The sequence below is a fragment of the Taeniopygia guttata genome, chromosome 1A (genome assembly GCF_048771995.1).
Source record: "Taeniopygia guttata chromosome 1A, bTaeGut7.mat, whole genome shotgun sequence".
NCBI lineage: Eukaryota > Metazoa > Chordata > Aves > Passeriformes > Estrildidae > Taeniopygia > Taeniopygia guttata.
In genome coordinates, this window is record NC_133025.1 from 61,497,618 (window position 1) to 61,519,330 (window position 21,713).

Genomic DNA, 21,713 nt, shown 5'->3' on the forward strand with positions numbered 1-21,713 from the left:
CATCCAAGGGTAACTCTAGACTGAAATGTAATCTATCTGCAACATTTGAGTCACTCTTCTTTCTGAGGTGCTCTGAGATCCCAGTCTGGTTTTACAGGTGAGGGTTGCCAGGCTGCTGGTGAAGTTGTGAGGGTGTTTATTTCCATTCTGTTGCTGGATGTAGAGGAGAAAGAGTGTCCTGAGTATGCTGCCAGCTCTTCAGGACAGGAACATCGTACAGCATTTAGAACAGTGAGGATTCAGTCCTGATGGTTGGTATGGCTTATCACTCAAGTAACTCTTCTCATTGTTTGTTCTCTTTTTCTGTGACTTGCTTTGCACATGAAGATATTTCAGCTTGAGTCTGGGTACAATAGAGGTGGCAGATCTTGGAGGCCTTTGAGAATGTTGCACTTTTCTCTCCTTTCTCTACTCCTCCCCACAAGACTGTAGAATATCCTGAGTTGGAAGGCACCCACAAGGATCACTGAACTCCCAACTCCAAGGCAAGGTGTTTTCTCCTGGAAAGGCATGTCCCAGGTACAGGCAAACAGAATTTCACGATGGGCAGGAGGGGTGCACTGGCAAGGCTACAGTACAATACACAACCCTGTCATGACTCTGTGCCGTGACAAACTGTGGGGCAGAGAGAGGATGCAGTGGGGAGACAGGCAAAGAGAAGTGGGTTCATCCCATATTTTTACCACAAATTACAGGTTGTGGCATGTTTTCTTAAATGTGCAAGTGATTGAGAGAGATGGGTTTACCCCTCAAGTCACCCAGTAATTTCTTAATAGCAACTGGTGATGTGTATAGGGAATATATGACTGTACTGTCACTCTCTTCTCATCCCTGGGCACGGCTGGGAAGAGGGGATATTCTGTCAGGGCATGTGGGGAAGGCTGAAAGGGAGACTGTAGGGTGTTCCTGTAGGCACAAGGTGAACACTGCTTGTTTTGGTGCCATCTGGGAAGGCAGTTGTCCTCCCACTTCACTCCTACACTTCACCTTGTCTTCTGCCCCTGCACAATGAGTAAACGGAGCTGTTTCATTTTGGAGAGGGCAGAGAGAGGAAGATGAGCAATTTGGAGGTATGCTGGAGCAATGAAATGTGCCTTATCCTGGAAGAACAAGGCCAGGCATGCAAATTATGTCATTGTAATGTGTGCTCTGTCACAAGGGAGAGTCAGGGCTGTGAAAAGCAGCTAAAAATTGTGTCTGTGTGTCTAGAAGAATCATGACAGCTGAATTGCCCAGTGGGTGTTATCCAGATGAACCACAGACATTTCTTCCTTCGTTCCCTACCAGTGTCATTTCTGCCTATCCAGTTGCTGAGTAGCTGATAACAGTGATATCAGACATGAAAATAAGCATCTGAGTGTAAAAGGGGAAAGATGGATTGATTCTGACTCTGACAGTCATAGCCAAATGACTTTAGAAGAGACCAGAACAAGAAAAGGTGAGATGTGCTGCATTGTGTATGCAGTGAAAACTGGTGTGATCAGAAATCTCACTTTCAGCAAGGCACTATGGAAGCAAATCTGCCCTGAAATGTATCATAATTGCATTTTACTAGAATGTTGCCTTTGAAAGCTTAATTTTAAAGGTGGCATTGTAAAAGGTTTTGTTGTGTCTGGTAAAAAGGGTGAACAAAGTGCACTGAAAGGTGAAAAAAGGTATTAACTGATGTTGGAGACAAATACAGAAGTGTCAAGCAAAGCATGTGTAAAAACACCAGCTTGGTTTCAAACTCTGGTTTGGTAGAGAAATACAGTTTTGTGTTTAGTGGGAGCAAGAAATAACTGATGCTCTCTGCCCTAAATTCATGAAAGTGATAGAAATGGAGAAGGGGTCTCCTGTGAAAATGAGCACAGTGAGAAATAGACATATCTATTAGATATGTCTACTGGGATGTGAATATCTGACATGTGTGATATTATGGGAGTGGGGCATTCACTGACTGAGCAGTGAGACTCCTCCAGTGTAAGTGTGATACCAGAATGAGCCAAAACATCTAAGTAGGCACACTACATTGTGGGAAAAATCTCTATTATTTGTAGTAAACAACTTTACAGCAAAAAAGGAAAATATCTTGGTAATGTGTTTTGTTATCTGGAAGAACTTGGAGGCAAAAAGACACGGAAGGAAAGTACAGAGTGAGCAGCTGATATATTTTTGTTGGGGAAGGGATTGCTTAAATAAGACTTTGCTTATGGTCACAATCAGATATGGGGTTTATAACAGGCCTTTGCATATTCAGTACACTGAGCAGCCACTCCCTGCGTAATCCTCAGAGTATGGCTGGGAGGTAGGAGGGTTTACTATTACCCCAGCTGCAAAGATGACCCTCAGACAGGCAGAAACTGCTGCAAACAGCTAGAATTCAGAAATGGAAATTTTGCTGGATGGAGTTGCCCTAAATTCTTGGTTGCCCTAAAAAACTGGTTACAATCTAAGTCTTCTGTAGAGATTCCTCTTAGTGAATGACTGCAGTGGGGCACAGGTAGGAGAGCTCCCGGTATCCTAATGTGTGTTCCCCTTCCAGCCTGGATTATGTTACTGGTGATAGCAGCTATCCCCTGTGGGCCCCACTGGCTTGAAATTTCTGGTGACTGCACCCGTGTTTAACGGCTCATAAGCCCTAGCCATGAGGTGGGTCTTAAAGACTTAAGACAGCAAGGTACATCTTTGCCACCTTCTGTTATAGGGCAAGTGCAGGAATAGCCAAAGGTTTGGAATGCTGGGGTATTCCCCATGTTTACACCAAAAGCAGCAGTGCTTTGTGTCCTGCTGTGGGGATAGCTGTAAATGCACCTTCACTGGCACAAGTGGAAGAAGTCAAGTGCTGGCTTCACCTGAGGTAATAGGCAGCAAAGATCTGTGCTGAAAGCTGGGTTCCTGAGGTGCATCAGTCTGGCAAAGGTTAGACTAAATTTTCCATACAGGAAGGTGTTTGGGAAGAGGACTCCAAGAAGGAGAGCTCTGGCTCTTCCCTCCTTCTTGGGCATGGTCCACTGACAATCCCAACCCTTCCCCCTTCAGGGTGTCCATTGCTCTTAGCTTTCCCAAACTACAGTGGTCACACCATATCATACCCTTTGCTGTTACATCCAGTGATTTTTTTTTTTTTTTTTTTAAACACAGCAAAGCATTTTGCCCCATCCCAAGTCCAATGAACACCTTTAGGTGACTGGAGGAACTCCTCTGCCAAGGTCAATGAGATGCAGCAATGGGACATTTACGTGTTTATTTCTGCCCTGCTGATCAAAGCGTGGTGCAGGTAATGGGAAGGAGCTGAGTCTCTGATTTCATTTGCCTGGTGCTTAGGCTTCCCAGGGGAAGTCTCTCATGGATGGGAAGGTATGCACCAGTCCAATTAGAATGTGCCATGCGTGGGCCGGGGGACGCGAGGACTTTGCATTCCTCAGCCAGAGCTGTCGTTTTGTGACCGTGCCATAAAAGAGGTGTAGGAAATGTTACCAGCTCGATTTTCCACTGTTACTCACAGGTCACTGTTAAGTTGCCTCATCCTCTGATTTCTCACTGCCACACTGAGTTCAGGAGTTTGGGGTGAATTTGAGGCACACAGATTTTATTTTACTCCTCAGCATTGCCATCTGATGAGGTGGTGTTACATGCCACCGGGCTGAGCAAAAGGAAGCTGCAGGCCAGTCAAGAAGATAGAGTTGATGTCCTCAAAGACTCCCAAAGGGCAATCTTATGATCCTGATTGCTCAGCTAATATCTGAAGATCATGAACCCATCAAGGAGTGCAATTTTAGGGAATCTAGAAGGGTGGTGGTGGGAAACAGACTCTGCCCCCTCATTCATATGCAGAAAAATGAAAATGGAGGGAGGAAGGATTAAAATATCTCTAGTTGTTCCTTATGCATTGAAACTTGTTTAATTATTAAAGTGGGGAAAATATTTTAGTTAATGTGTGGTATTCACATTCTCTGAACAGAGAGGGGCATGATTCTCTCTCCCAGGATTTCTCCTGGGAATTTGTGAAATGCAGTGAAAAAGCTCAGAGAAAGAAGAAAACAATTCTTATCTGTATCCACTGTGCCTGTTGTTTGGTACATGTGGAATGTGTTATGGAGCTTGTTTACCAAGGAGTGATTTGTTAATTGGACACTGGTGATGGTTGTTTAGATTGATTAACCAATTAAGTCAAAACTGTGTCGTGACTGTCTGGAGACACTTGGGTTTTTCTTTAGTATCTTTTTAGTATGATGTAGTTCTAGCATAGTATTAATGTAATATAATTTAGCTTAATAAAAGCAATTTATTCAGCCTTCTACAACATGTAGTCAGAGCGCATTAGTCTCCCTTCAAGGGTCACTACTTTAATATTAATGCATCAAATAAATGTTAGTAATATTTCTGAGCTGGTATGAAATGAATGCTCTAAATTAATCCACACTTGGAGGTGTACTGGACATGAAAGTATGTGGATGTAATTTTTGTGCATTGACATAGAAGGGGAAATAATACTGAAATAGAGAATATCAGTATTGTTCATCTGTGTGTGCTGTTTTTTAATTTTTTTAAGATTGTACCTGTAGGACTCTTACCTTTTTTTTAGTATAATATACTGTGTTAATGACAGTATTGGGAACTAATGCTAAATATTAACTACAACATCTATGGGCTGTAATTACTACTATAAACCTTGAAATAAGGTAGTACTAATTGGTAAAGCTGGTTATAAAAAGCATTTTCTAAGACTGATGTATATCAGTTACAGCATTTAAACCCCTGATTTATACAACTTTTCACAGCTTGATCTCAAAGACAAGGTCACAAGAATGTATTCCCCTTCCCTTCCCTTCTCTTTGGAGTATTTCCCTGCTAGACTTTGCAGATGGTTTGAGGAGGTTTCCAGGGCTTTTCCAAGGATTTCCTACATGTTGTTACTTGTTTCCAGAGTTGGTCACAGGGGCTGTCTCCTAATTCACCTCTCTTCCATGCAACATCCCCTCAGAGCCAGCCCTTTCCCACAAGGAGAAGGCTGGCTGTGAGTTCACCGGCATGGCACAGTCAGTGGCAATAAGGAGACAAGGAAACATTAAACCATAAAAACAACGGCTCATTTGGAAAAGGTTGTGGAGCCAGTCAGAATATCCTCTTTCCCCTGGTGCTTGCCTCTCACCTGGGAGGGCAGCAGACGTGTTCCTAGCAGAGGGCCAGGAGTGAGGGTATAAAACCCCCGTGTTCTGCTGCTGCTGATGTGTGTGGGCTGCTGAGGGAGCGCCTGGCTTGGCAGTCACACATAGAGAGACACCTACGCTGGAGAGGCACGGACTGGCCTGTGCATCCTGGGTGTGGTTTCACCAGAGCCAAGGGCTAAGTCCAGGTTTCTGCTTTCCTGCTCCTGCTTGGCTGCCCTTGTGCATTGTCCTCTCGTGCAGCTTGTACAGCTGCTCTGGGGTCCCGGCACATGGAGGACATGGACCTGCTGGATGTAGGACTTCTGCTATGAGAACATGCTGAGGGAATTGGGATTGTTCAGCCTGGAGAGGAGAAGGCTTTGGGGTGACCTCATTGTGGCCTTGCAGTGCCTGAGGAACCCACAGGGAAGATGGAGAGAGACTCTTGACAAGGAGTCAGGACAAGGGGGAATGGCTTCAAAAGTAGGTTTAGGTGGGATATCAGGATGAAATTCTTCCCTGTGAGGGTGGTGATGCCCTGGCACAGCTTGCCCAGAGAAGCTGTGCCTGCCCCATCCTTGGCAGTGTTCCAGGCCAGGCTGGATGGGGCTCTGCCAACCTGGGAGAGTGGAAAGTGTCCCTGCCCATGGCAGGGGTGGGAATGAGATGGGCGTTAAAGACCCTTCCTACCCAAACCATTCTCTGATTCCATATACTACTACTGCAGGAAGCTCTCAGATTTACCTTTACTTACTTATCTTTTCTCCTGTGTCATACCTTTATGTCTGCTCACATTACTCTGCTCCCAGGTTGTTGTTTTTTTTTGGCTCAACAACTCCCTGTGATGGCTCATACATTGGTCATGTGTGCACTGGCACGAGGGAGATGTTGGCAGCAACCTGGATGCATAGTAAATTGGTCTGTTCTGGATTTTCAGGGTTCCATGTCAGGTCTTAATTGAGATTTATTAAGATCCAAGTGGTGTGGGATAGTTTGTAGTCAGCAGTAGAAGGAATTGAAGAAACTCCTTTTGCCTCTTTTCCTTTTTTTTTTTTTTTTTTTTTTTTTTTTTAAGGAATGGAATATAAACAAATGAGCTTTGCAGGATATCTGCAAATACCTAAATTGGGCCTGACAAATTTGATTATTCACCTTTGTTAACCCAGTTATATCACAGTGTATTTCACTGCCTTTTTTTTTTTAGTTTCTGGTAGCTCATGTAAGTCACTGCATCAGGCCTAAATATTTGGCACTGTCATGAGTCCCGGTCTTTGAAAAACAGGGATCAGGCAGAGAGGGAACAGGAAGTTGCCCTTCCTCTCCTTAGTTGCAAATGAAGGTTTAGGATTAAGAAATTAAGATGAACCCAGACAGCAAGATTTAATTGTTGAGTCATACTCAGTTTTTCTGGCCTTTTTCATGCCCATTAAAGGCCATACATGAATTTTTTCTTAAAGCCAAAACTCTCTCACATAAGCACGTGATTCTAGGAAGTGGGACTGTATGAGAAACAGAAAATGTTGTGATGTGCCCAACAAACCTGTGCCAGTTGGCCATACAAGCCTCAGACTGTGAGGAACAACAAGTTTTCCGTGTGTTCGCATTAGTACCTTCCTATTCAGCACCCACACAATTCCTGTGGCTTTGGGTGTGTGAAGCTATTTTTCCATGAGGGAGAGGGAAGGGGTCCTCGCTGGTGGTTTCCCACATTTACATTTCTTATAACATTTTATTTATAACTAATACGTTTTGCCTCCAATACCAAACGTGTCTCATGGTAGCCTCTTCGATCTAAAGACACCAGTTAAATTTCCAAGAAAAAAATGGTTTGTTTCCTGAAAAGCTGGGTTAGGGGAGGGTTGTACCAAAACCTGTTTTTCCCACATACATCCCTACATCCCTTTTGGATGGATTTATTTTCTTTCTTTAGCTAGTTTTCAGTTCAAAGCTCTATCACTGCTACAGTTGATTGTGATACAAATCTCATTACTTTTTAAAATAAATCTTGTTGCTGGAGTGATAAGGTAATTAAAACTGATATGGGGAGCTAAGGCTGAAAACATGCATTCTGAGGGTACAACACAAGGATAAATGTGTGATTTTGTTGTTGTGGTTGTTACCTCATGGGATTCTGAGTCCAACATTTTTTTATTGTTCTCTCCAACTGATGGTACAATATTGAAGCCAGAGAATGACAGTTATCTGCTGTTGTTACGACTGATGACACTGTGCTATCACTACCATGGAAAGTGCAGTTTTATGGGTATTTTACCATTTTTTTAGTTGCATAGGATGTGCTTTACCTATTGATACAAAAGCAGGATTTTGCCAGTATATTTATGGCTGGGTATATATATATTGGTGTTTAGATTGTCAGTCATCCCACACTGCTAAAATGTTCCAGCTTTATCTTCTGTGGGGCTCTGACAAGCTACCAGAAATCTGACAATTTTCCAGGTAGAATTTGATCTGGCTGTGAAAGAGGTTGTATTACCTGTTTGCATCAGACACGATAACTTTGGAGGGCCTCTCTGCAAGACAGGACAGTTTGTCCCAGGTCAGTTTGCTGAATATTGTTCATCCTTATCTGCCTGTAGCTTAACTGTGCTCAGAATGGGTATAGGTAACACAAATGGCTCCACTGTGCAGGCTGGGCAAGGCCAGGCTTTCAAGTGTGTTTCCAGGTCCTTTGATGTCTTAAGGGCATTTGCATCTGTCAGAATGGTTTGGTGCAAACGTGAGCCTTCTTTAATCTGAGACTCAAAAACAGCAGTGTGGGCATCAGCTATCTAGGAATGTATACAGCATGCTGCTAGCAGCCATCTCTGCATAAAATGTCATGGGGAAAGTAATTTGGGAAGTTCTTGCCTTATTTTGTGCCCCTGATGTTTCTGTCACTTGTGTCTCCATCCCAGAGTTTGTGGAGAGACGTGCACAGAGCAACTTGCAGTGACTCAGTACATTACTTCCACTGTGGGAATTCTGCTGTTCACCAAGTAATGTCAATTATCTTTCGACTGAGCTTTAGCAGTGAGAATCACACACTATTCTTGTTTATTCTCATATTAGAAAACTGCAGAATATAAAGGCTTACCCATTACTTTTATGAATATAAACTTAACCTCTACTTAGAGGGAACTGGGTTTTTTGCTTTACAGGTGATCCCATTTTATCTTAAGAATGAATCACTTTTATTGCATCTCTGGGAAGTGCAATGTACAATCCAAGCCACATTCTTCATTTGCTGTTTGCCAAATGTTCAGTAGCAATTTCCAAGATGAAATTGTCCAACCCAAAATTATGTTTCTCAGTCACTTTTTTTTTGTTAGCATTAAGTATTATAATCTACTTAAATAGCAACCAATGTAAGAAAAGTATGGAAAAGTATCCTGTTTTTTTCCCCCTCAGTTAGTGAGTCATTAGATAATTAATAGTCTCAGTGTATCTTGAGCGTGCCTATGACAAGTGAAAGCTGTGACTGGGTGTGTTAAAACTTGGGCAAACACTCTGCACTGGTGTGACTGGGAGGTCTCACTTCTGTTTCTCAAGCTTCAGTAGCAGCTCAGATGCATTTTCCAGGAGGTCAGGTGCTGTTGGCAGCTGTGTTTTGTTCTCCCCTGCCTAAGACACCTGAGGCAGCTCTTAGTTCCCAGAACATTACCAGCACTGTGTAGTACAACAGTAGCCTCTAATTGTTTTGCTTTTTTAGATCATCTTACTTTTCCCTCTAAATCTTTTCCTCCATGCCCTCAAAGCTGACTCCACGTTACATTATTTCCCTCCTTCCTTCTTATCTCTAGCACCCTGTGTTATCTCTTCCTGAGCTCAAGAGTTTTGACCCGTCTCCTTCACCTCCCTTGATGGGTTGTACAGCGATAGAGCAGCGCGGGGTGGTGTGTGAAGATTGGTGAATGTTTCTTTACAGGAGGGAATATGGGCAGTGGGAATCTTTCACGTGGACATGTAGCTGAGGAAGCCAGACTAAGCATGGCAGGACTAGCTGAGGAAATATAAAAATTGAGGCTTGTGGCAGGACAGGCTTTGTGCTCAGTTTCCAGCGTGTCTCACCAAACTGAGGTCCAATGTGTGGCTTCCTGGGAGAGGTGGTGGTGTCCTCCATGCTGGACTCTGGATTTTGTAAGGAGAAAGGCTGGCTCTGAGCGGATTCAAATCATAGAATGATAAGGAGTTGGAAATGACCTTAAAGATCACCTAGTCCCAAACCCATCTGCTGTGGGCAGGGACACCTTCCACTATCCCAGGTTGCCCAGAGCCCCATCCAACCTGGCCTGGAACACTGCCAGGGATGGGGCAGCCACAATCTCTCTGGGCAACCTGTTCGAGAGCCTCACCACCCTCACAGGAAAGAATTCCTTCCTAATATCTAACCTGTATTTCCCCTCTCTCATCTCCTTGTAAAGTGTACCTGAACTGTGTGACCAAGCTGATTAAACCAAGCTGAGATAGCAGGAAAAGGCTCAGGGCAGCCTTGTTGTTTTTTGGGTGGCTGTTAGAGCCAAACACGTAACTCTTTCCTGCCTGAGCTGAACTCCTTAAAGCCAGCTTTGGCATTTCTACACCAGGTTGTGACTGCACCAGCAAGGATAAGCCCAAACTAAGGACTACTTGGGAAATCAAAGAGAAAAATGGTGTCCTCGCCCATGCTGCTCAAACACTGTCATAAGCGCCTTTCTCCTCTGGCTGCCAGCAACTCGGGGCTGCAGCTGGGCTGCAGCAGCTCCATCCCCATGTTGCAGGGCACGACTTTCTCTGCTAGAACCATGTTGGCAGCAGCCTGGGCTGCCCCACAGCCAGGGAGCAGGATGGGGAGCGGGGCCCAGGGCAGCCAGGCACACCCGGAATCGCGCAGGAGGGCTGAGGTGGCAGGCAGAAAGCTTCGTCTCTCCCCACTTTTGGAGGAGGAGGATCTCAGGGCTCCACTTGTGTGTAGCCTTGCTTCCTGGCTAGCTGAAGGGCTTGTCTGTGCTTGATAGTACTTGTTATTGCTCCTTTCTTCTTTGTTGGAGGAGGGGGGGAGGGAAGGTGAGGTACTTTTCTATTTAAAACCAGAAGTGTTTGTCTTCTCCGTCCAGGTGAATTAACCCACAGTGGAAGGAAGTACGACATTCACATTGCCTTTTGTAGTCTGGGAAAGCTATGGATGGATTGTGTCCTCATGCTTTCACTGCTGTCCTTTTCTTGCTCACCAGGCCATCTCCTTCACCCTTCTCCTGTCAGTTTTTGTGCCTGTGATGGCAGCAGGACCAAGCATTGCCCCTCTGGTTTTGTGCTGGCATGTGGCCAGCTGCTCCCTCTCACTTTCCAGCTTGTTGGGGTTCTGTGCACCCAGAATGACCTAAGAGCTGAGTGCATGGGAGCTGAAGTCTGGTGTTTCTTGGCCCTCTCTAGAGAAGAGCCTGAGTGGCTTTATCTCAACAGAGAACTTGGGTTTACCTTGTTTGACAGACAGAGCATATGAGGGAGTGACAGCCAGCTGATCATCTGGTCCAGTGAGAGATGTGAAAGATCAATAAGCCCCAAAAGGGGAAACAGTGAATTATCTTTGAGAGATTGTATATCCTGCCTAGTGGCAGAGGCTGGATTGGTCCTGTGTGCTGCTGCTCTGTCACATTATAGGCCCTGCTGAAAATGCCAATTGAAAGTTTGCTTTGGGTGGCTGAGCTCCTGGGGTCTCCTGGCCCCTCCCCTAATGGAGGAGACCTGCATTGGGAGTTTAACATGACAGTGCTCCACAGGCATTGTCTTCTGGTAATTGCTGGACTCTTGTACATAGCTGCTCTGCGTGCAAAGATACAGGTGCTGTCAGTCTTGTTTTATTATTTCCCCTTCCATGTCCATGAAATCCTTATTGCAGACATGTGTCTTCTACTACGGTGCACCCAGCCTTCAGTAGGGAAGTTAACACTTTCCCTGGCAAGATGCATAAGTCCTCCCCTCCTGTCTCTGTGGAAAGTTTGCCTGCTCCTTCTCCTGCCTCACTTCTCTAAGCTCTTCTCTTGCTCTCCCTGAGGTGTGCAAAACACCTGGCAGTAATATGATGAGACAAATCTCACTTGGCAGCTTCCAGTGTTGATGTGCTGTGCACCTCCCTCTACCCTGCCTCCCAGTATCATCATGGAACTGCTCCAAATGCAGCTTTAAACTCATCCTTTCGCCTGTCCAAATCCCTTGCAACAGAGCCATGGAGGTAGAAACTAGCATTTTGAGCTCAATAAAAGGAAATTCAGGGCTGTGTACATCTGTGAAACAGCACAGTGAGCAGGCGTTCTAACCCTGACAAAGTGTGGGCTTGCGTTTGAGCACTTTACTATTCAGATCTTTATGAGCCATCCTACCTTTAGTAATAGTAAACCTTCCTTAGCCAGCAGCTTATATCTCCCTAAACAGTCTTTCTGCTCTTGGGGGGCCTGTTTTTGAAGACTGTCAGTATTAGGTGTGAGAAGTAGTACTTTTCTAGGCCTGGAGCTGAGTAGACTCAGGTGGGGTAGCCAGGAGAGCCAAGAGCAGTGCAGCACAAGAGCAATCTGGTGTGGAACCTTTGTGAAAAGACAGTTTAGCAGCATCCAGGTAGTTTAGTAGCAGCTGACAGCAGCTGGAAGCTCAGTGGGAACTCCCTGAATGGACCTACCTCTTTGAAACAAACTGGTTGTTAAAATTAAAGCTATTACAACTACTCAGTGCTTGGGAGGGAAAATCCAAATTGCTGAAAACCCCTGGTTTTGGCCTGGTTTTGTAAGAAAGACTGTCTTTTCACTATAAACAAAAATTAAAGATTACATGAGAAAAAATACACAGGAAGTAGTTAGCTGATGAGTTAACTCAATTAGCTAACTCAATTATTTTCCGAATTTTTTTTTAGAATTGAGGCTGTTCAGCCTGGAGAAGGGAAGGCTCCAGGGAGACCTCATTTCAACCTTCCAATGCTTAAAAGGGGTGTATAGAAATAGGGAGAGTTACTTTTTACATGGGCAGGTAGTCACGGGACAAGGGGGATATGTTTTAAACCAAAAGAGGAGAGATTTAGATTTGATATTGGGAAGAAATCTTTTAATATGAGCGTGGAAGGCACTGGTACAGATTGCCCAGAGAAGCTGTGGCTGTGCCATCCTTGGAAAATGTTCAAGGCCACGTTTTGCTCAGGAGCTCTGAGCAGCCTTGGATAGTGGAAGGTGCCCCTCCCCATGGTAAGGGCTTGGAACTGGATGATTTTTAATGCCCCTTCCAACCCAAACTGTTCTGTGAATACAATTCTGTTATGAAGGTGCATTAAATGCTTCAGTTCTAACTCCAGAGCATGCGCTCCTTGCCTTCAGAGCAGGTGTTTTGTTTCTCTTGACGTAAGGGAAAACAGAAGCTAAACCAGCTTTCAGGCCAGGCGTGCCCTGGCCATGGAGCTAACTGGGACAATTAGTTCAGATGTAATTATGCCTTTACTGCTTTTACTTTCTGTGTGGGATCAGAGGTTGGTGCTTGTGACTACAGAGCCGCTCTAACACAAGGAAGTCACCGTAGAAGAAAAGAGAGGGAGCCACAACAGTTTGTCTCTTTCTCAGGATTTTTCCAGGTAGGGATTGTGGATCATGGTAGAAGACAAAGAGATAAAAGTGGTCAATCAGATTCTTCTATCCTTTTAACAGACATACCCCAAATGTGCATTCCCAAGTGCTTTGTCATGTCTGAACTTCAAATGCAATAGTAGATGGGAAATTCCACTATATCCTTTGGGAAACTGTCCAACAATCCTGAGATGGCTTTTTTTTTTCCTTTCTCCCTCCCTAAAAGAGTAGACTAAATGATGATGTAGTTTCTCTTTATAGTCTGTAGATTAGTCTACACACACCAGAGCTACTCCTCACAACCCACGTGGTTTACAGCCTTCGAATGTCTTGTGTCTTGTTCTAGTTACCTGTTAATCAAATTCTTATGTTCCTATGTTTTGTTAATTAATTTCTGTGATAATTTTGCAATGAATTCCAGACCTGTGCATAGATCCACAGAGAGAGCCATCAGCTCCATAGAACAGGCAAAAATCAGAGAGAACTTTTTAAACTCAGCTAGAAGAGGCCAGGAGTATTTGCCCACCTTGCCCTGTGAAAATCAATGGAGATTTAAAAAAATTTTCTTGTTCTCTGGATGCCTTCTGGTACCCCCTTTTGGGTCTGAGATAACCAGCCATGGCCACCACTTTCCCATAAGTTGCCCTGTGGCCATTGCAGACAGCTCAGCAGCTCTGCTCTTTGACCAAAGTCACTTTCTGCATTTGCATATAAAACTAAAAATACACCGGGGGGTTATTTTGCTGTTACTCTAATACTTCTAGCTTACAATGTGGTGTTTGCCTATTCTCAGTCTTTGTGTTTGTTTCCCAGCTCTTATCACCCACTACATATGTGGTGTTGGTTTTGGTTTTGGTTTTTATCAGCTGCAATAGAAGCAGTGAATTAGATCCATCATATCATTGTGAAGTGGTAACAGAAAAATGCATTTTTCTTCAGCAGGATGTGTCACTGATGGAGTCTGAAGAAACCAGTGAAGGAGGTACCACTCCCCCAGGAGCCAGCAGCATCGCTGGGGAAGCCTGGGATTCTTCAGCTGTGGAAGGAGAGCATCATGCCACTCACACAGCAGCTGAAATGAGCACCAGCCCATCCAGCTCTGCAAAGGGAGCAGAGCTCAACACGCCCAAGGACTGCCTTGCTGCTCCAGGGAAAGCAGCAGAGATGCTGGGCAGACCCTCTAACTCTATGCAAAAAGTGCCAGCAGGACTGGAACAAGGCCAAGGGGATACAGAGCCTCAGAAAGGACTCTCAGAACTGGAAGGAGAAATGCTTCTAGAGGAGGGTGGACTGGATTATTCTCTGAATCTTAGGCAGTTGGAACTGGTTGACTTGCAAAGCAAGCAGGACCCTTCCTCTCACAGCAGGGTCCAGGATAAGGCAGCCCTTGGCAGCCCCATCCTGCAGGCTGTGAAGCTCAGCACGGAGTTTCCTCAGTGCCAGGCAGAACCGGCCTTTCATGGCTCAGACCCTCAGCAAACGAAATCCCCTTTGGCTGATGCCTTTGTCTCTCAGAGGGAGACACCTAAGTGCTTTTTGGTATGTAAAACTGTTTCAGAAGGGCATTATAAGGCTGAGCCCTTTCTGGATAACATCTCCAAGGATTCTTTGCAGGAGGTTGATGCTGGTGCAGAGCAGGAGCAAAGCACCAAAAAGTTGGCATCAGCACCTGATGAGCAGCCTACCTCAGAGGGAGCAGTAGAAGACCCAGCTAAACCTTACACTTCTGAAGATGTTCAGGAAAGCTTAAGAGCACCCCAGGGTTTGGAAAAGAATACAGAATCTTCCTCTTCCCATCAGCTTTCTTCCACCTTAACATGTGACAGCCAAATGAGTTCACTACAAGCACAAGGAAACACCTCAGCTGGTGAAACAGGGATTACTAGCATGGTCAAAGACCAGGGAATGATTCTTAAAGAGAACTCATCTGCTTCCAAATGTCTTAATCTAGAAGATGATCACAGACAAACTGAGGGCAGTCCTGCCCCTTCAGCAGAGAGTGCTTTCCAAGGAAAGAATACTGCTAAAAGGACAGAGGAAGTGAGTGCTTCACAGCATAAGGAGCCAGCTTGGGAGGCAGCAGCATCTGAACTTCAGCAAGAAGAGGAGGAGGAAGAGTGCAAAGAGCAGAATCTGCCAGAAGAAGGCAAACCTTTGGAGCTCAAAGATCAGATAAACAAGGAACAAAATGAGCAGGAGCAACCACAGGGTGAAGAGCTGAAACTAGAGGCTCTATCATCAGCTTTTGGGTCAGAGATACCTTCTGTTCCCAAGCATAATTTGGATGTATGTGTTTGGGAGTATGCTTCCTTGTCTGAGCAAATAGTATCAGCGTTTCCTCCTGGGGAACCTGTCTCTGTGGATCAGCATCCTGGGGAGGATGGGCTGCTGAAAGCTAATGTCACTGAAGAAGGTTTTGGATGTCAGCCACCTGCTGTCAACCCTCTGTCCTCACATAACCAGAGCCCAGGGGGGGAAATTCCCCACATGTGCCATGTCTCTGACCAAGCAGAAGACCTGGAGGACTCTGGCCACTTTTCCATCCGTGGTCAGGATATTGGAGAAGCTCACTGGGATGATAAGACACAACTGGGTAGGGAGAATGAGCACAGTGATGGTCATGGAAAAGCTGTCCAGAGGTTTGATAAAAGAGATGCATCACTCTGTGGAGGGGTAGCAGCACCTTTTAGCACTGAGAACCCAGAGGCTCCTGTTCCAGCACACCCTTCCACTGCTCCCAGTAACTTGGAGCCACCTGATCTTATAGATCTTCATTCTGTAACAGGAAAAGCTGAGCTCTGGGACTTGATTCCAGCTTCCCCCTCGGAGATCACCTCAGCGGTATCAGTGTCTGTTCCAGAGCAGGAGGGTGCCAGAATAGCCTCTGTGACCCCCAAACACTGTCCTGGCATCAGCCTGAATGAGCTGCCAGACTCTGCAGGGAGGCCACCCAATCAAACTGCTCCTGCACAAGGGTGGGATCCAACACCAGCACAAACTGTTCTAAGGACAGGTGCAAGGGAGGCCAAGACTTCCCATGAGCTCCTTACCTCTGAGGAAGGCTTTCATGAGGACCCTAGTGGCCCATCTTCTCTCTCTGTAATGTGCATGAGCTCCCTTCCTCTTCAAGGGAGCTTTCCTGGGGACAGGAGTTCTGTGGCTAGTATTGCAGGGCCTCTGGAAGCATCCCAAACACCAGGAAGGACTTCCACTCCCGTGAGCCACCCTGAAACAATTCGGCAAAACTCTCCCCAGAAAAGTGCCATTATACAAGTAAAAGAAACAGCAGCAGATGTGGATCGTAAAACTCAAGTGCCTTTATTTGATGAGCCTGATTGCAGTTTATACCAAAAAGAGCCTGGATCCAGAATTTCCAGTGTGCTGAGCACCCTAACTTGGCCCTCCGAAGATGATACGGTCCTTGCTGTGACCCAGCAAGGACAACCTCTGTCCCACTCAAGCCTACCTCTGGTGTCTGAGCCTGATGCCAAACAGCTTCCTCATCCTCCTTCCCACGTCCAAAGGCCCAGTCAAGCTCAGGCCCCTGCACTCCATGCAAATCACCTTGTTCCACCTCCAGCCCCTGAAGGTGACCAGCTGCTGGCTCCTAGACTGCACTCCAGGCCCCCTGTCAGCTGTGGGATGGATGATGGTAAGCTGAGAGCCATTCACCCTGCTCCAAGCCATCCTCTCCAGACTGCCACCTCTGCATCTGATGCCAACTCCATGGCCTCTGCTTCTGATGGAGAAAGTCTAGCAGAGAGAGATGACCTTGTTCCAGTGAGTGGAGAGTGGGATCTTGGTGACTCGGGTCCCCATGATACAGAGACTTCTGATGACTCAGGGGTCAGTTTGCTGACCAAAAGTTTTTTGTCTCTTGGAAATGAAATGTTGGTTGGCTGCTCTGACACCAGCCCTGAAACAACAGATCCCCACGTGGATACAGAGAGTGGAAAATCCTCACCTGACCACCCTTCTTGGCCCTCGTTGGAAGGCCTGATAACATCCCCAGACTCCAAAAGCAGAGACTCTGCACAGCTCCTTCCAATGCTTGCATTCACTAATCCTATCCACTTCCTCCAGCTTAGCCCTCCATCGCCACCGACCACCAGAACAACCTGCCAGGACGAGGAGCTGCCATGGGAGCAGCCCGCAGGTAGCTTCAGTGGGGACACAAAGAACATCCAGGCTTCACTGGCCGTCACAGAGAAAACAGAAGGTGTGAGGAGGGTCAGGCAAAGGCTGGAAGGAGGAGGAGAACGCCAGCCAAAGGCAGAAAAGGCCAAACATGCACCCTTGGAAAAATCATCAAGTTGGCCAGACAAAAAAACTATTGGGGTAGCTGTGCAGGACCCAGCAGCCAATCAAGAAAACCCAGTTAAAAGCCGAGTAAAAACCAAGGACTGGCACCGTCAAGGCCTGAAGAGGATGTCGGTACCACCAGACATCTTACAGCGTGAGTCCTCTCTTCTATTTCCCTTCCTCCTTCCCCCCTCCAATTTAGGACAGTTATCAAGGAGCAGGATTAAATTAAATAGACAGTATAATGGAGAGGCATGAGAGCTTAGAGCTGAGCACGGCTCTTGTGCCTTTCTGGTGATATTCCTTGCTCCAGCCCTACAACCCTCTCCTATCCTGCCCCAAGCTTCCCTTTCCAGCTGTCCCCTCCTTCTTCTCTGCTGCCCTGTGTATCCTGCTTGTTCCCTTGAGTAGGGATGCACTCTGGGGCTCAGTCTCCCCATTCCACACTAATACCTGCAACAATAAACTTATTTAATGGATCCCTGAGGCAGTAAAGAAGAGCCATGCACACACCCTCAGCAGCCCATATCTCTTATCAGTTGTGTATTTGCTGCCTCCCCTTATTTTGCAACTGGCACTTTTAGGTTCCCACTTGACCTTCTAAAAAAGATGATTTTCCTGTGAGCACAGGATTTGAGAGTACAGATAAGAATGGAAATTTGTCAAACCCAAGGTCCCAGCTTGAACAGAAGTCAAATCACTGATGTCACAAGTGGAAAACATGCATCTTCTGTAATGCAGCTCATTCAGCAGTACTTGCTATGAGGATGTATGTCTGTTCTTTATCTTATGTGAACTTTAAATAATTGCTTCTTTTTAGCTCTTACTTTAGTCTATTTTTGAAGCTCTGAAACATGCTCTGGTATTTTTGGCACAGAGGAAAAGGAGTGGTATATGGAAGGGTGTAAAAGGTTTGGCAGAACTTGAATCTCAAGATTTGTTCATGTGTTTGACCTGTAATTTCTTTATTCCAAATTTGTATATATTCAAGGCAATAGTATTATCTTTCCTCTTATCCATAACTGCATCTCAGTCTTTAGGCTTTCTTTCTTTTTCTGCTTCCAGTTATTTCAGATTTATAATCTCTTCATACCTTATTTGATTAAATCCCTCACAAACCAAAAGGACTTCTCCAATATTACACTTTGGCTCCACTGATCTCCTGATGTCTGGCCCTAGTAGCTGAAAGTGTAAGGACAGCACCAAACAGGGCATACAGGCAATGTCTTTGCTTGCATAACTGGAGAGGGAAGCTCTTAGAGTTACTGTCGCTGCCTAAAATGCCACCTTTTTCTTTGTGTGAAAAGTAAATGTGGCTAACACATGTAAAGTGTAAGTAATGTCAAGGATTATTAAAACTAGAATGTTTCTGACCCAGACACAAATGCCACGAGGGCACCTGTACTCCAGCTCAAGACTGCCACTTAGGTAGGGTATAGGTAAGTGGTATCTGTGTGTCATTTGCATTGTAGATTAAGTCTAAAAATTGACTGATGTGTTTACTTTCCGATTGTCTTCTATGCAGAGGTTTCTTCTGTTCCTTCAGAGGAAGAAGCTCACAAGGCACACAGGGAGCCACCAGTCAGCTCAGAAACAGTTACAATGCGGTGAGTCTCTCAAAGATCCTTAGAATTTGCCCCAATCCTTGTGCACCACAGACACACTCATTGTTTCTGAGTTACCAAAGACGATAAGGAGTGGGAAATTTTAATTAAATGCCCTAGGCCTGTGTTTCAGTCAATGCTCTCTTGAGGAGGACCCTACTGCAACAGAGGTATTTCTTCAGGATAGCCTTTCCATTAAGTCAAATGTTTCCCTTTCTGTCAAGTAAAGCTTGTGGAGCTTGAGCTTTTTGGAATATAAGAGGTCCCTGTTGTGACAGAGCAGATTCTAAGGTTTGGATGAGCCATCTCTGGTGCTGTGCTCTTTGTTCACCCTGTGTTTTGAAATCCTTATTCCCTGGCAGAGAGAAGAAACCTGCAGACACAACAGAGAACTTCAAGCGCCGGCACTCCAAACTGATCAACTCCTGTAAGTACCTCCTGCCTTGGGTGCTGTGGCAGTCCCCCTCTCTGCCAGCAGCTCTCATCCTTGCAGTGAGCACAAAGGAGAGGGACTCCTGTAGTGTTAGAGAGCAGGGAAAGCATCTGGAATCCTGCAGTACACTTGGGCGGCTGGTGAGCTTTGCCTGAATTTGGCTGTCCCAGTCTGAGGCAGAGTTTTCTCCAGGTTGAAGCAGAGGGTGAGTTGCTGCTATAGAAAAGATAAATATATGTGTCTTTCTCCACAGCAAGATTGCTGTATCAGGAGTACAGTGATGTGGCTCTGAACAAGGCCATCCAAAGCCAGAAGAGAGTGGATTATCCAGAGGATATAGAGTCAAGTTACCCAAGTTCCCCAAGGCTACGGAGGAAAGTGCTGTCTCCCCAGGACTCATATTTGCAACGTCTGTCAGTCTCATCTAATGCATCCCTCTGGCAGGACATCCCCATGATACGGGGCAGCAGAATGCTGCTTAACATGTCCCGTGAGGACCAGAGGCTGCAAGAGGTAAGGGGCAGATGTGACACAGTAAATGGGTGGTCTTGTAGTCAGAAAAGAGTCTCTGGAACAGGGGTTAAAGCAGAGAGCAAAATCTGTGACGTGGGAATGCAGGTGGTTGAGGCAGAGGTCACTTCTACCCCTGGAAGCAGCATGGGGTGTGAAGTAGAGCAATGCTGAAGTGCTGAATTTTAGAGAAAAGCAGCATTGAAAGATGGACTCTATGCTGTATAAATAACTCCAAGAAAACAGACATGGGGAAAAGTGGGAACAAGATAAGGAGTTTTGAGTATGCTCAATGCAAAAGGGTGTGTAAATGTAGAAGACTTGCAGCATTCTCCCATACATAAGCTTGTGAGAAATGCTAATAAAACCACAGTAAATTCTATTTTCTGTGGTAGAATACGAGTTTAGCAAATTGACTTGTGTGAGCTGCAGGGCTGAGAGGAGACAGAGAGATGTATGGATTCGAGACAATGGTACAGAGAAACTGGGTAAAGGAAATGAGGGGATCTGAGAAGTGGACAGGACCCAGAGAAAGAGGTGAAAACAATGGCATGGGAAGCATGATGAAGGAGAAAAGGTGTGTGGTACAGATGCTGGACTTTATGGGAGCTTGTGAAAGTGTTGAGGGGAAATAAAAAGTAAAATGAGAGCAAGTAGCTATTTTTAAGTCATACCACAAGTCTGTTTTTTAAAGAAAGTCCATAATAGCATGCTTGCCCTTCCTTTCTAAAGCCTCTCTTCTGTAATTACACACATCTTTGCAAGATTTGCTGGGAGGTTTTGTTGCTTTGCCCCGTAAGATTCCTCACAGACTTGTGCAGTGTACTGATGCTGTGCTCCCTTGTTTTCTCTGCCAAGGCCAAGTTTGAGCTGATAATATCTGAGGCTTCCTACCTGCGCAGTTTGAACGTGGCAGTGGATCACTTCCAGCGCTCGGCAGAGCTCCAGGCGATGCTCACCAACCAGGAGCGCCAGTGGCTCTTCTCCCGCCTCTCCGACGTGCGCGATGTCAGCGCCAGGTGAGGCGGGGCCCTTTGCTTCCAGGTCTGACAGGCACCTGGTGCTTCCATCAGGAACGGTTCTCACTTCCCTTCTGCGTGTTCACTGTTCAAGGCAGATACAGCATCCAGTGATAACACACCAACACTGCCTGGAAAGGAATATTCGCCTTTTTAGGTGACAGGGCAGTGTGAAATCTGGTGTTAAATCCCAGATATTTTGGCTGAGCTGTGCACAGAGCTCACTCCAGGGGATCCAAATGGTAATATAGCCTTGTGCTACTGCTTTCAACTACAATTAAACTTGACTAACTAGACGCCAACCCACACCCTAAGTTCCTGCCAAATACAAGCCAAAAGGGGCAGCTGCATGAGCCCTGATGAAAAGCGGGAGGAAAAACAGGAAAACAGTAACAACCATCACTTGACAGAAACTAATGTGAATCAATAGAGGGTAATTCATGAAATGTGGACATGACCCCACATGCAAGGAATCCTGTATATTGTAGGATTCTGTTCTGCTTTTCCTCCTGCAAGGCTTGACTACATAAATCACTAAGCTGTTACGGTTTGCTTCTACCTTTTCCATTTCTACCAGCAAGATTATTCTGGTGAGGTCTTAGTTTTCAGCTTTCTTGACCATGCCTATAGAAGTGTGACCTCTCAAGAATAGAGGTCTTTTGCCTCTGCTTTTTCTTTGCTGATACCAAGCCCCATATTGTCTTTATCCAGACATTACACTCTCTCTAGAACTAAAGAGCTGTCTTGTGTTTGTCTGTGGGCTGTCAGGGTTAGAAGACTAAATGACACTGATATTTCCCTCTCCCTTTTTGGCACCACATCCATGTGCTGCAGTTTCCTCTTTGACTTGGAGGAGAAATTTGAAGAGAACATGTTCACCTTCCGTGTGTGTGACGTGGCTCTGAAACACGCCCCCGACTTCCGCCGGGTCTATCTGCCTTACGTGACAAACCAGACATATCAGGAGCAAACCTTCCAGAGGTTACTGTAAGTTTTTCTCATTTGCTGCACCCTTCTCCCCCTTATTTCTATGAATATTGACTCTTTCAAACGATGGGCAATATGCAAGAATGGGCTGTTGAGCAGTGCTTTTGCTACACCCCCAGCAGAACCTTCCCCAAGTCAATGTCATTTGG

General features: G+C 45.6%; 1 protein-coding gene across 5 annotated transcripts in view; it reads left to right on the top strand.

The window, feature by feature from the left end:
- ARHGEF5 (Rho guanine nucleotide exchange factor 5) overlaps nt 1-21,713 on the top strand; it is a 33,617-nt gene that overhangs the window by 5,769 nt on the left and 6,135 nt on the right. For 3 of the 5 annotated variants that reach the window (XM_030263701.4, XM_041713825.2, XM_041713827.2), the window contains exons 2-7: nt 13,649-17,165; nt 18,537-18,618; nt 18,978-19,042; nt 19,302-19,561; nt 20,417-20,577; nt 21,412-21,564. In XM_030263701.4, coding sequence (XP_030119561.4) covers nt 13,664-17,165; nt 18,537-18,618; nt 18,978-19,042; nt 19,302-19,561; nt 20,417-20,577; nt 21,412-21,564 — 4,223 coding nt within the window. In that variant the 5' untranslated portion in view covers nt 13,649-13,663. The remainder of the gene's footprint in view (nt 1-13,648; nt 17,166-18,536; nt 18,619-18,977; nt 19,043-19,301; nt 19,562-20,416; nt 20,578-21,411; nt 21,565-21,713) is intronic. The other 2 variants (XM_041713828.2, XM_041713824.2) reach the window with 1 other exon arrangement.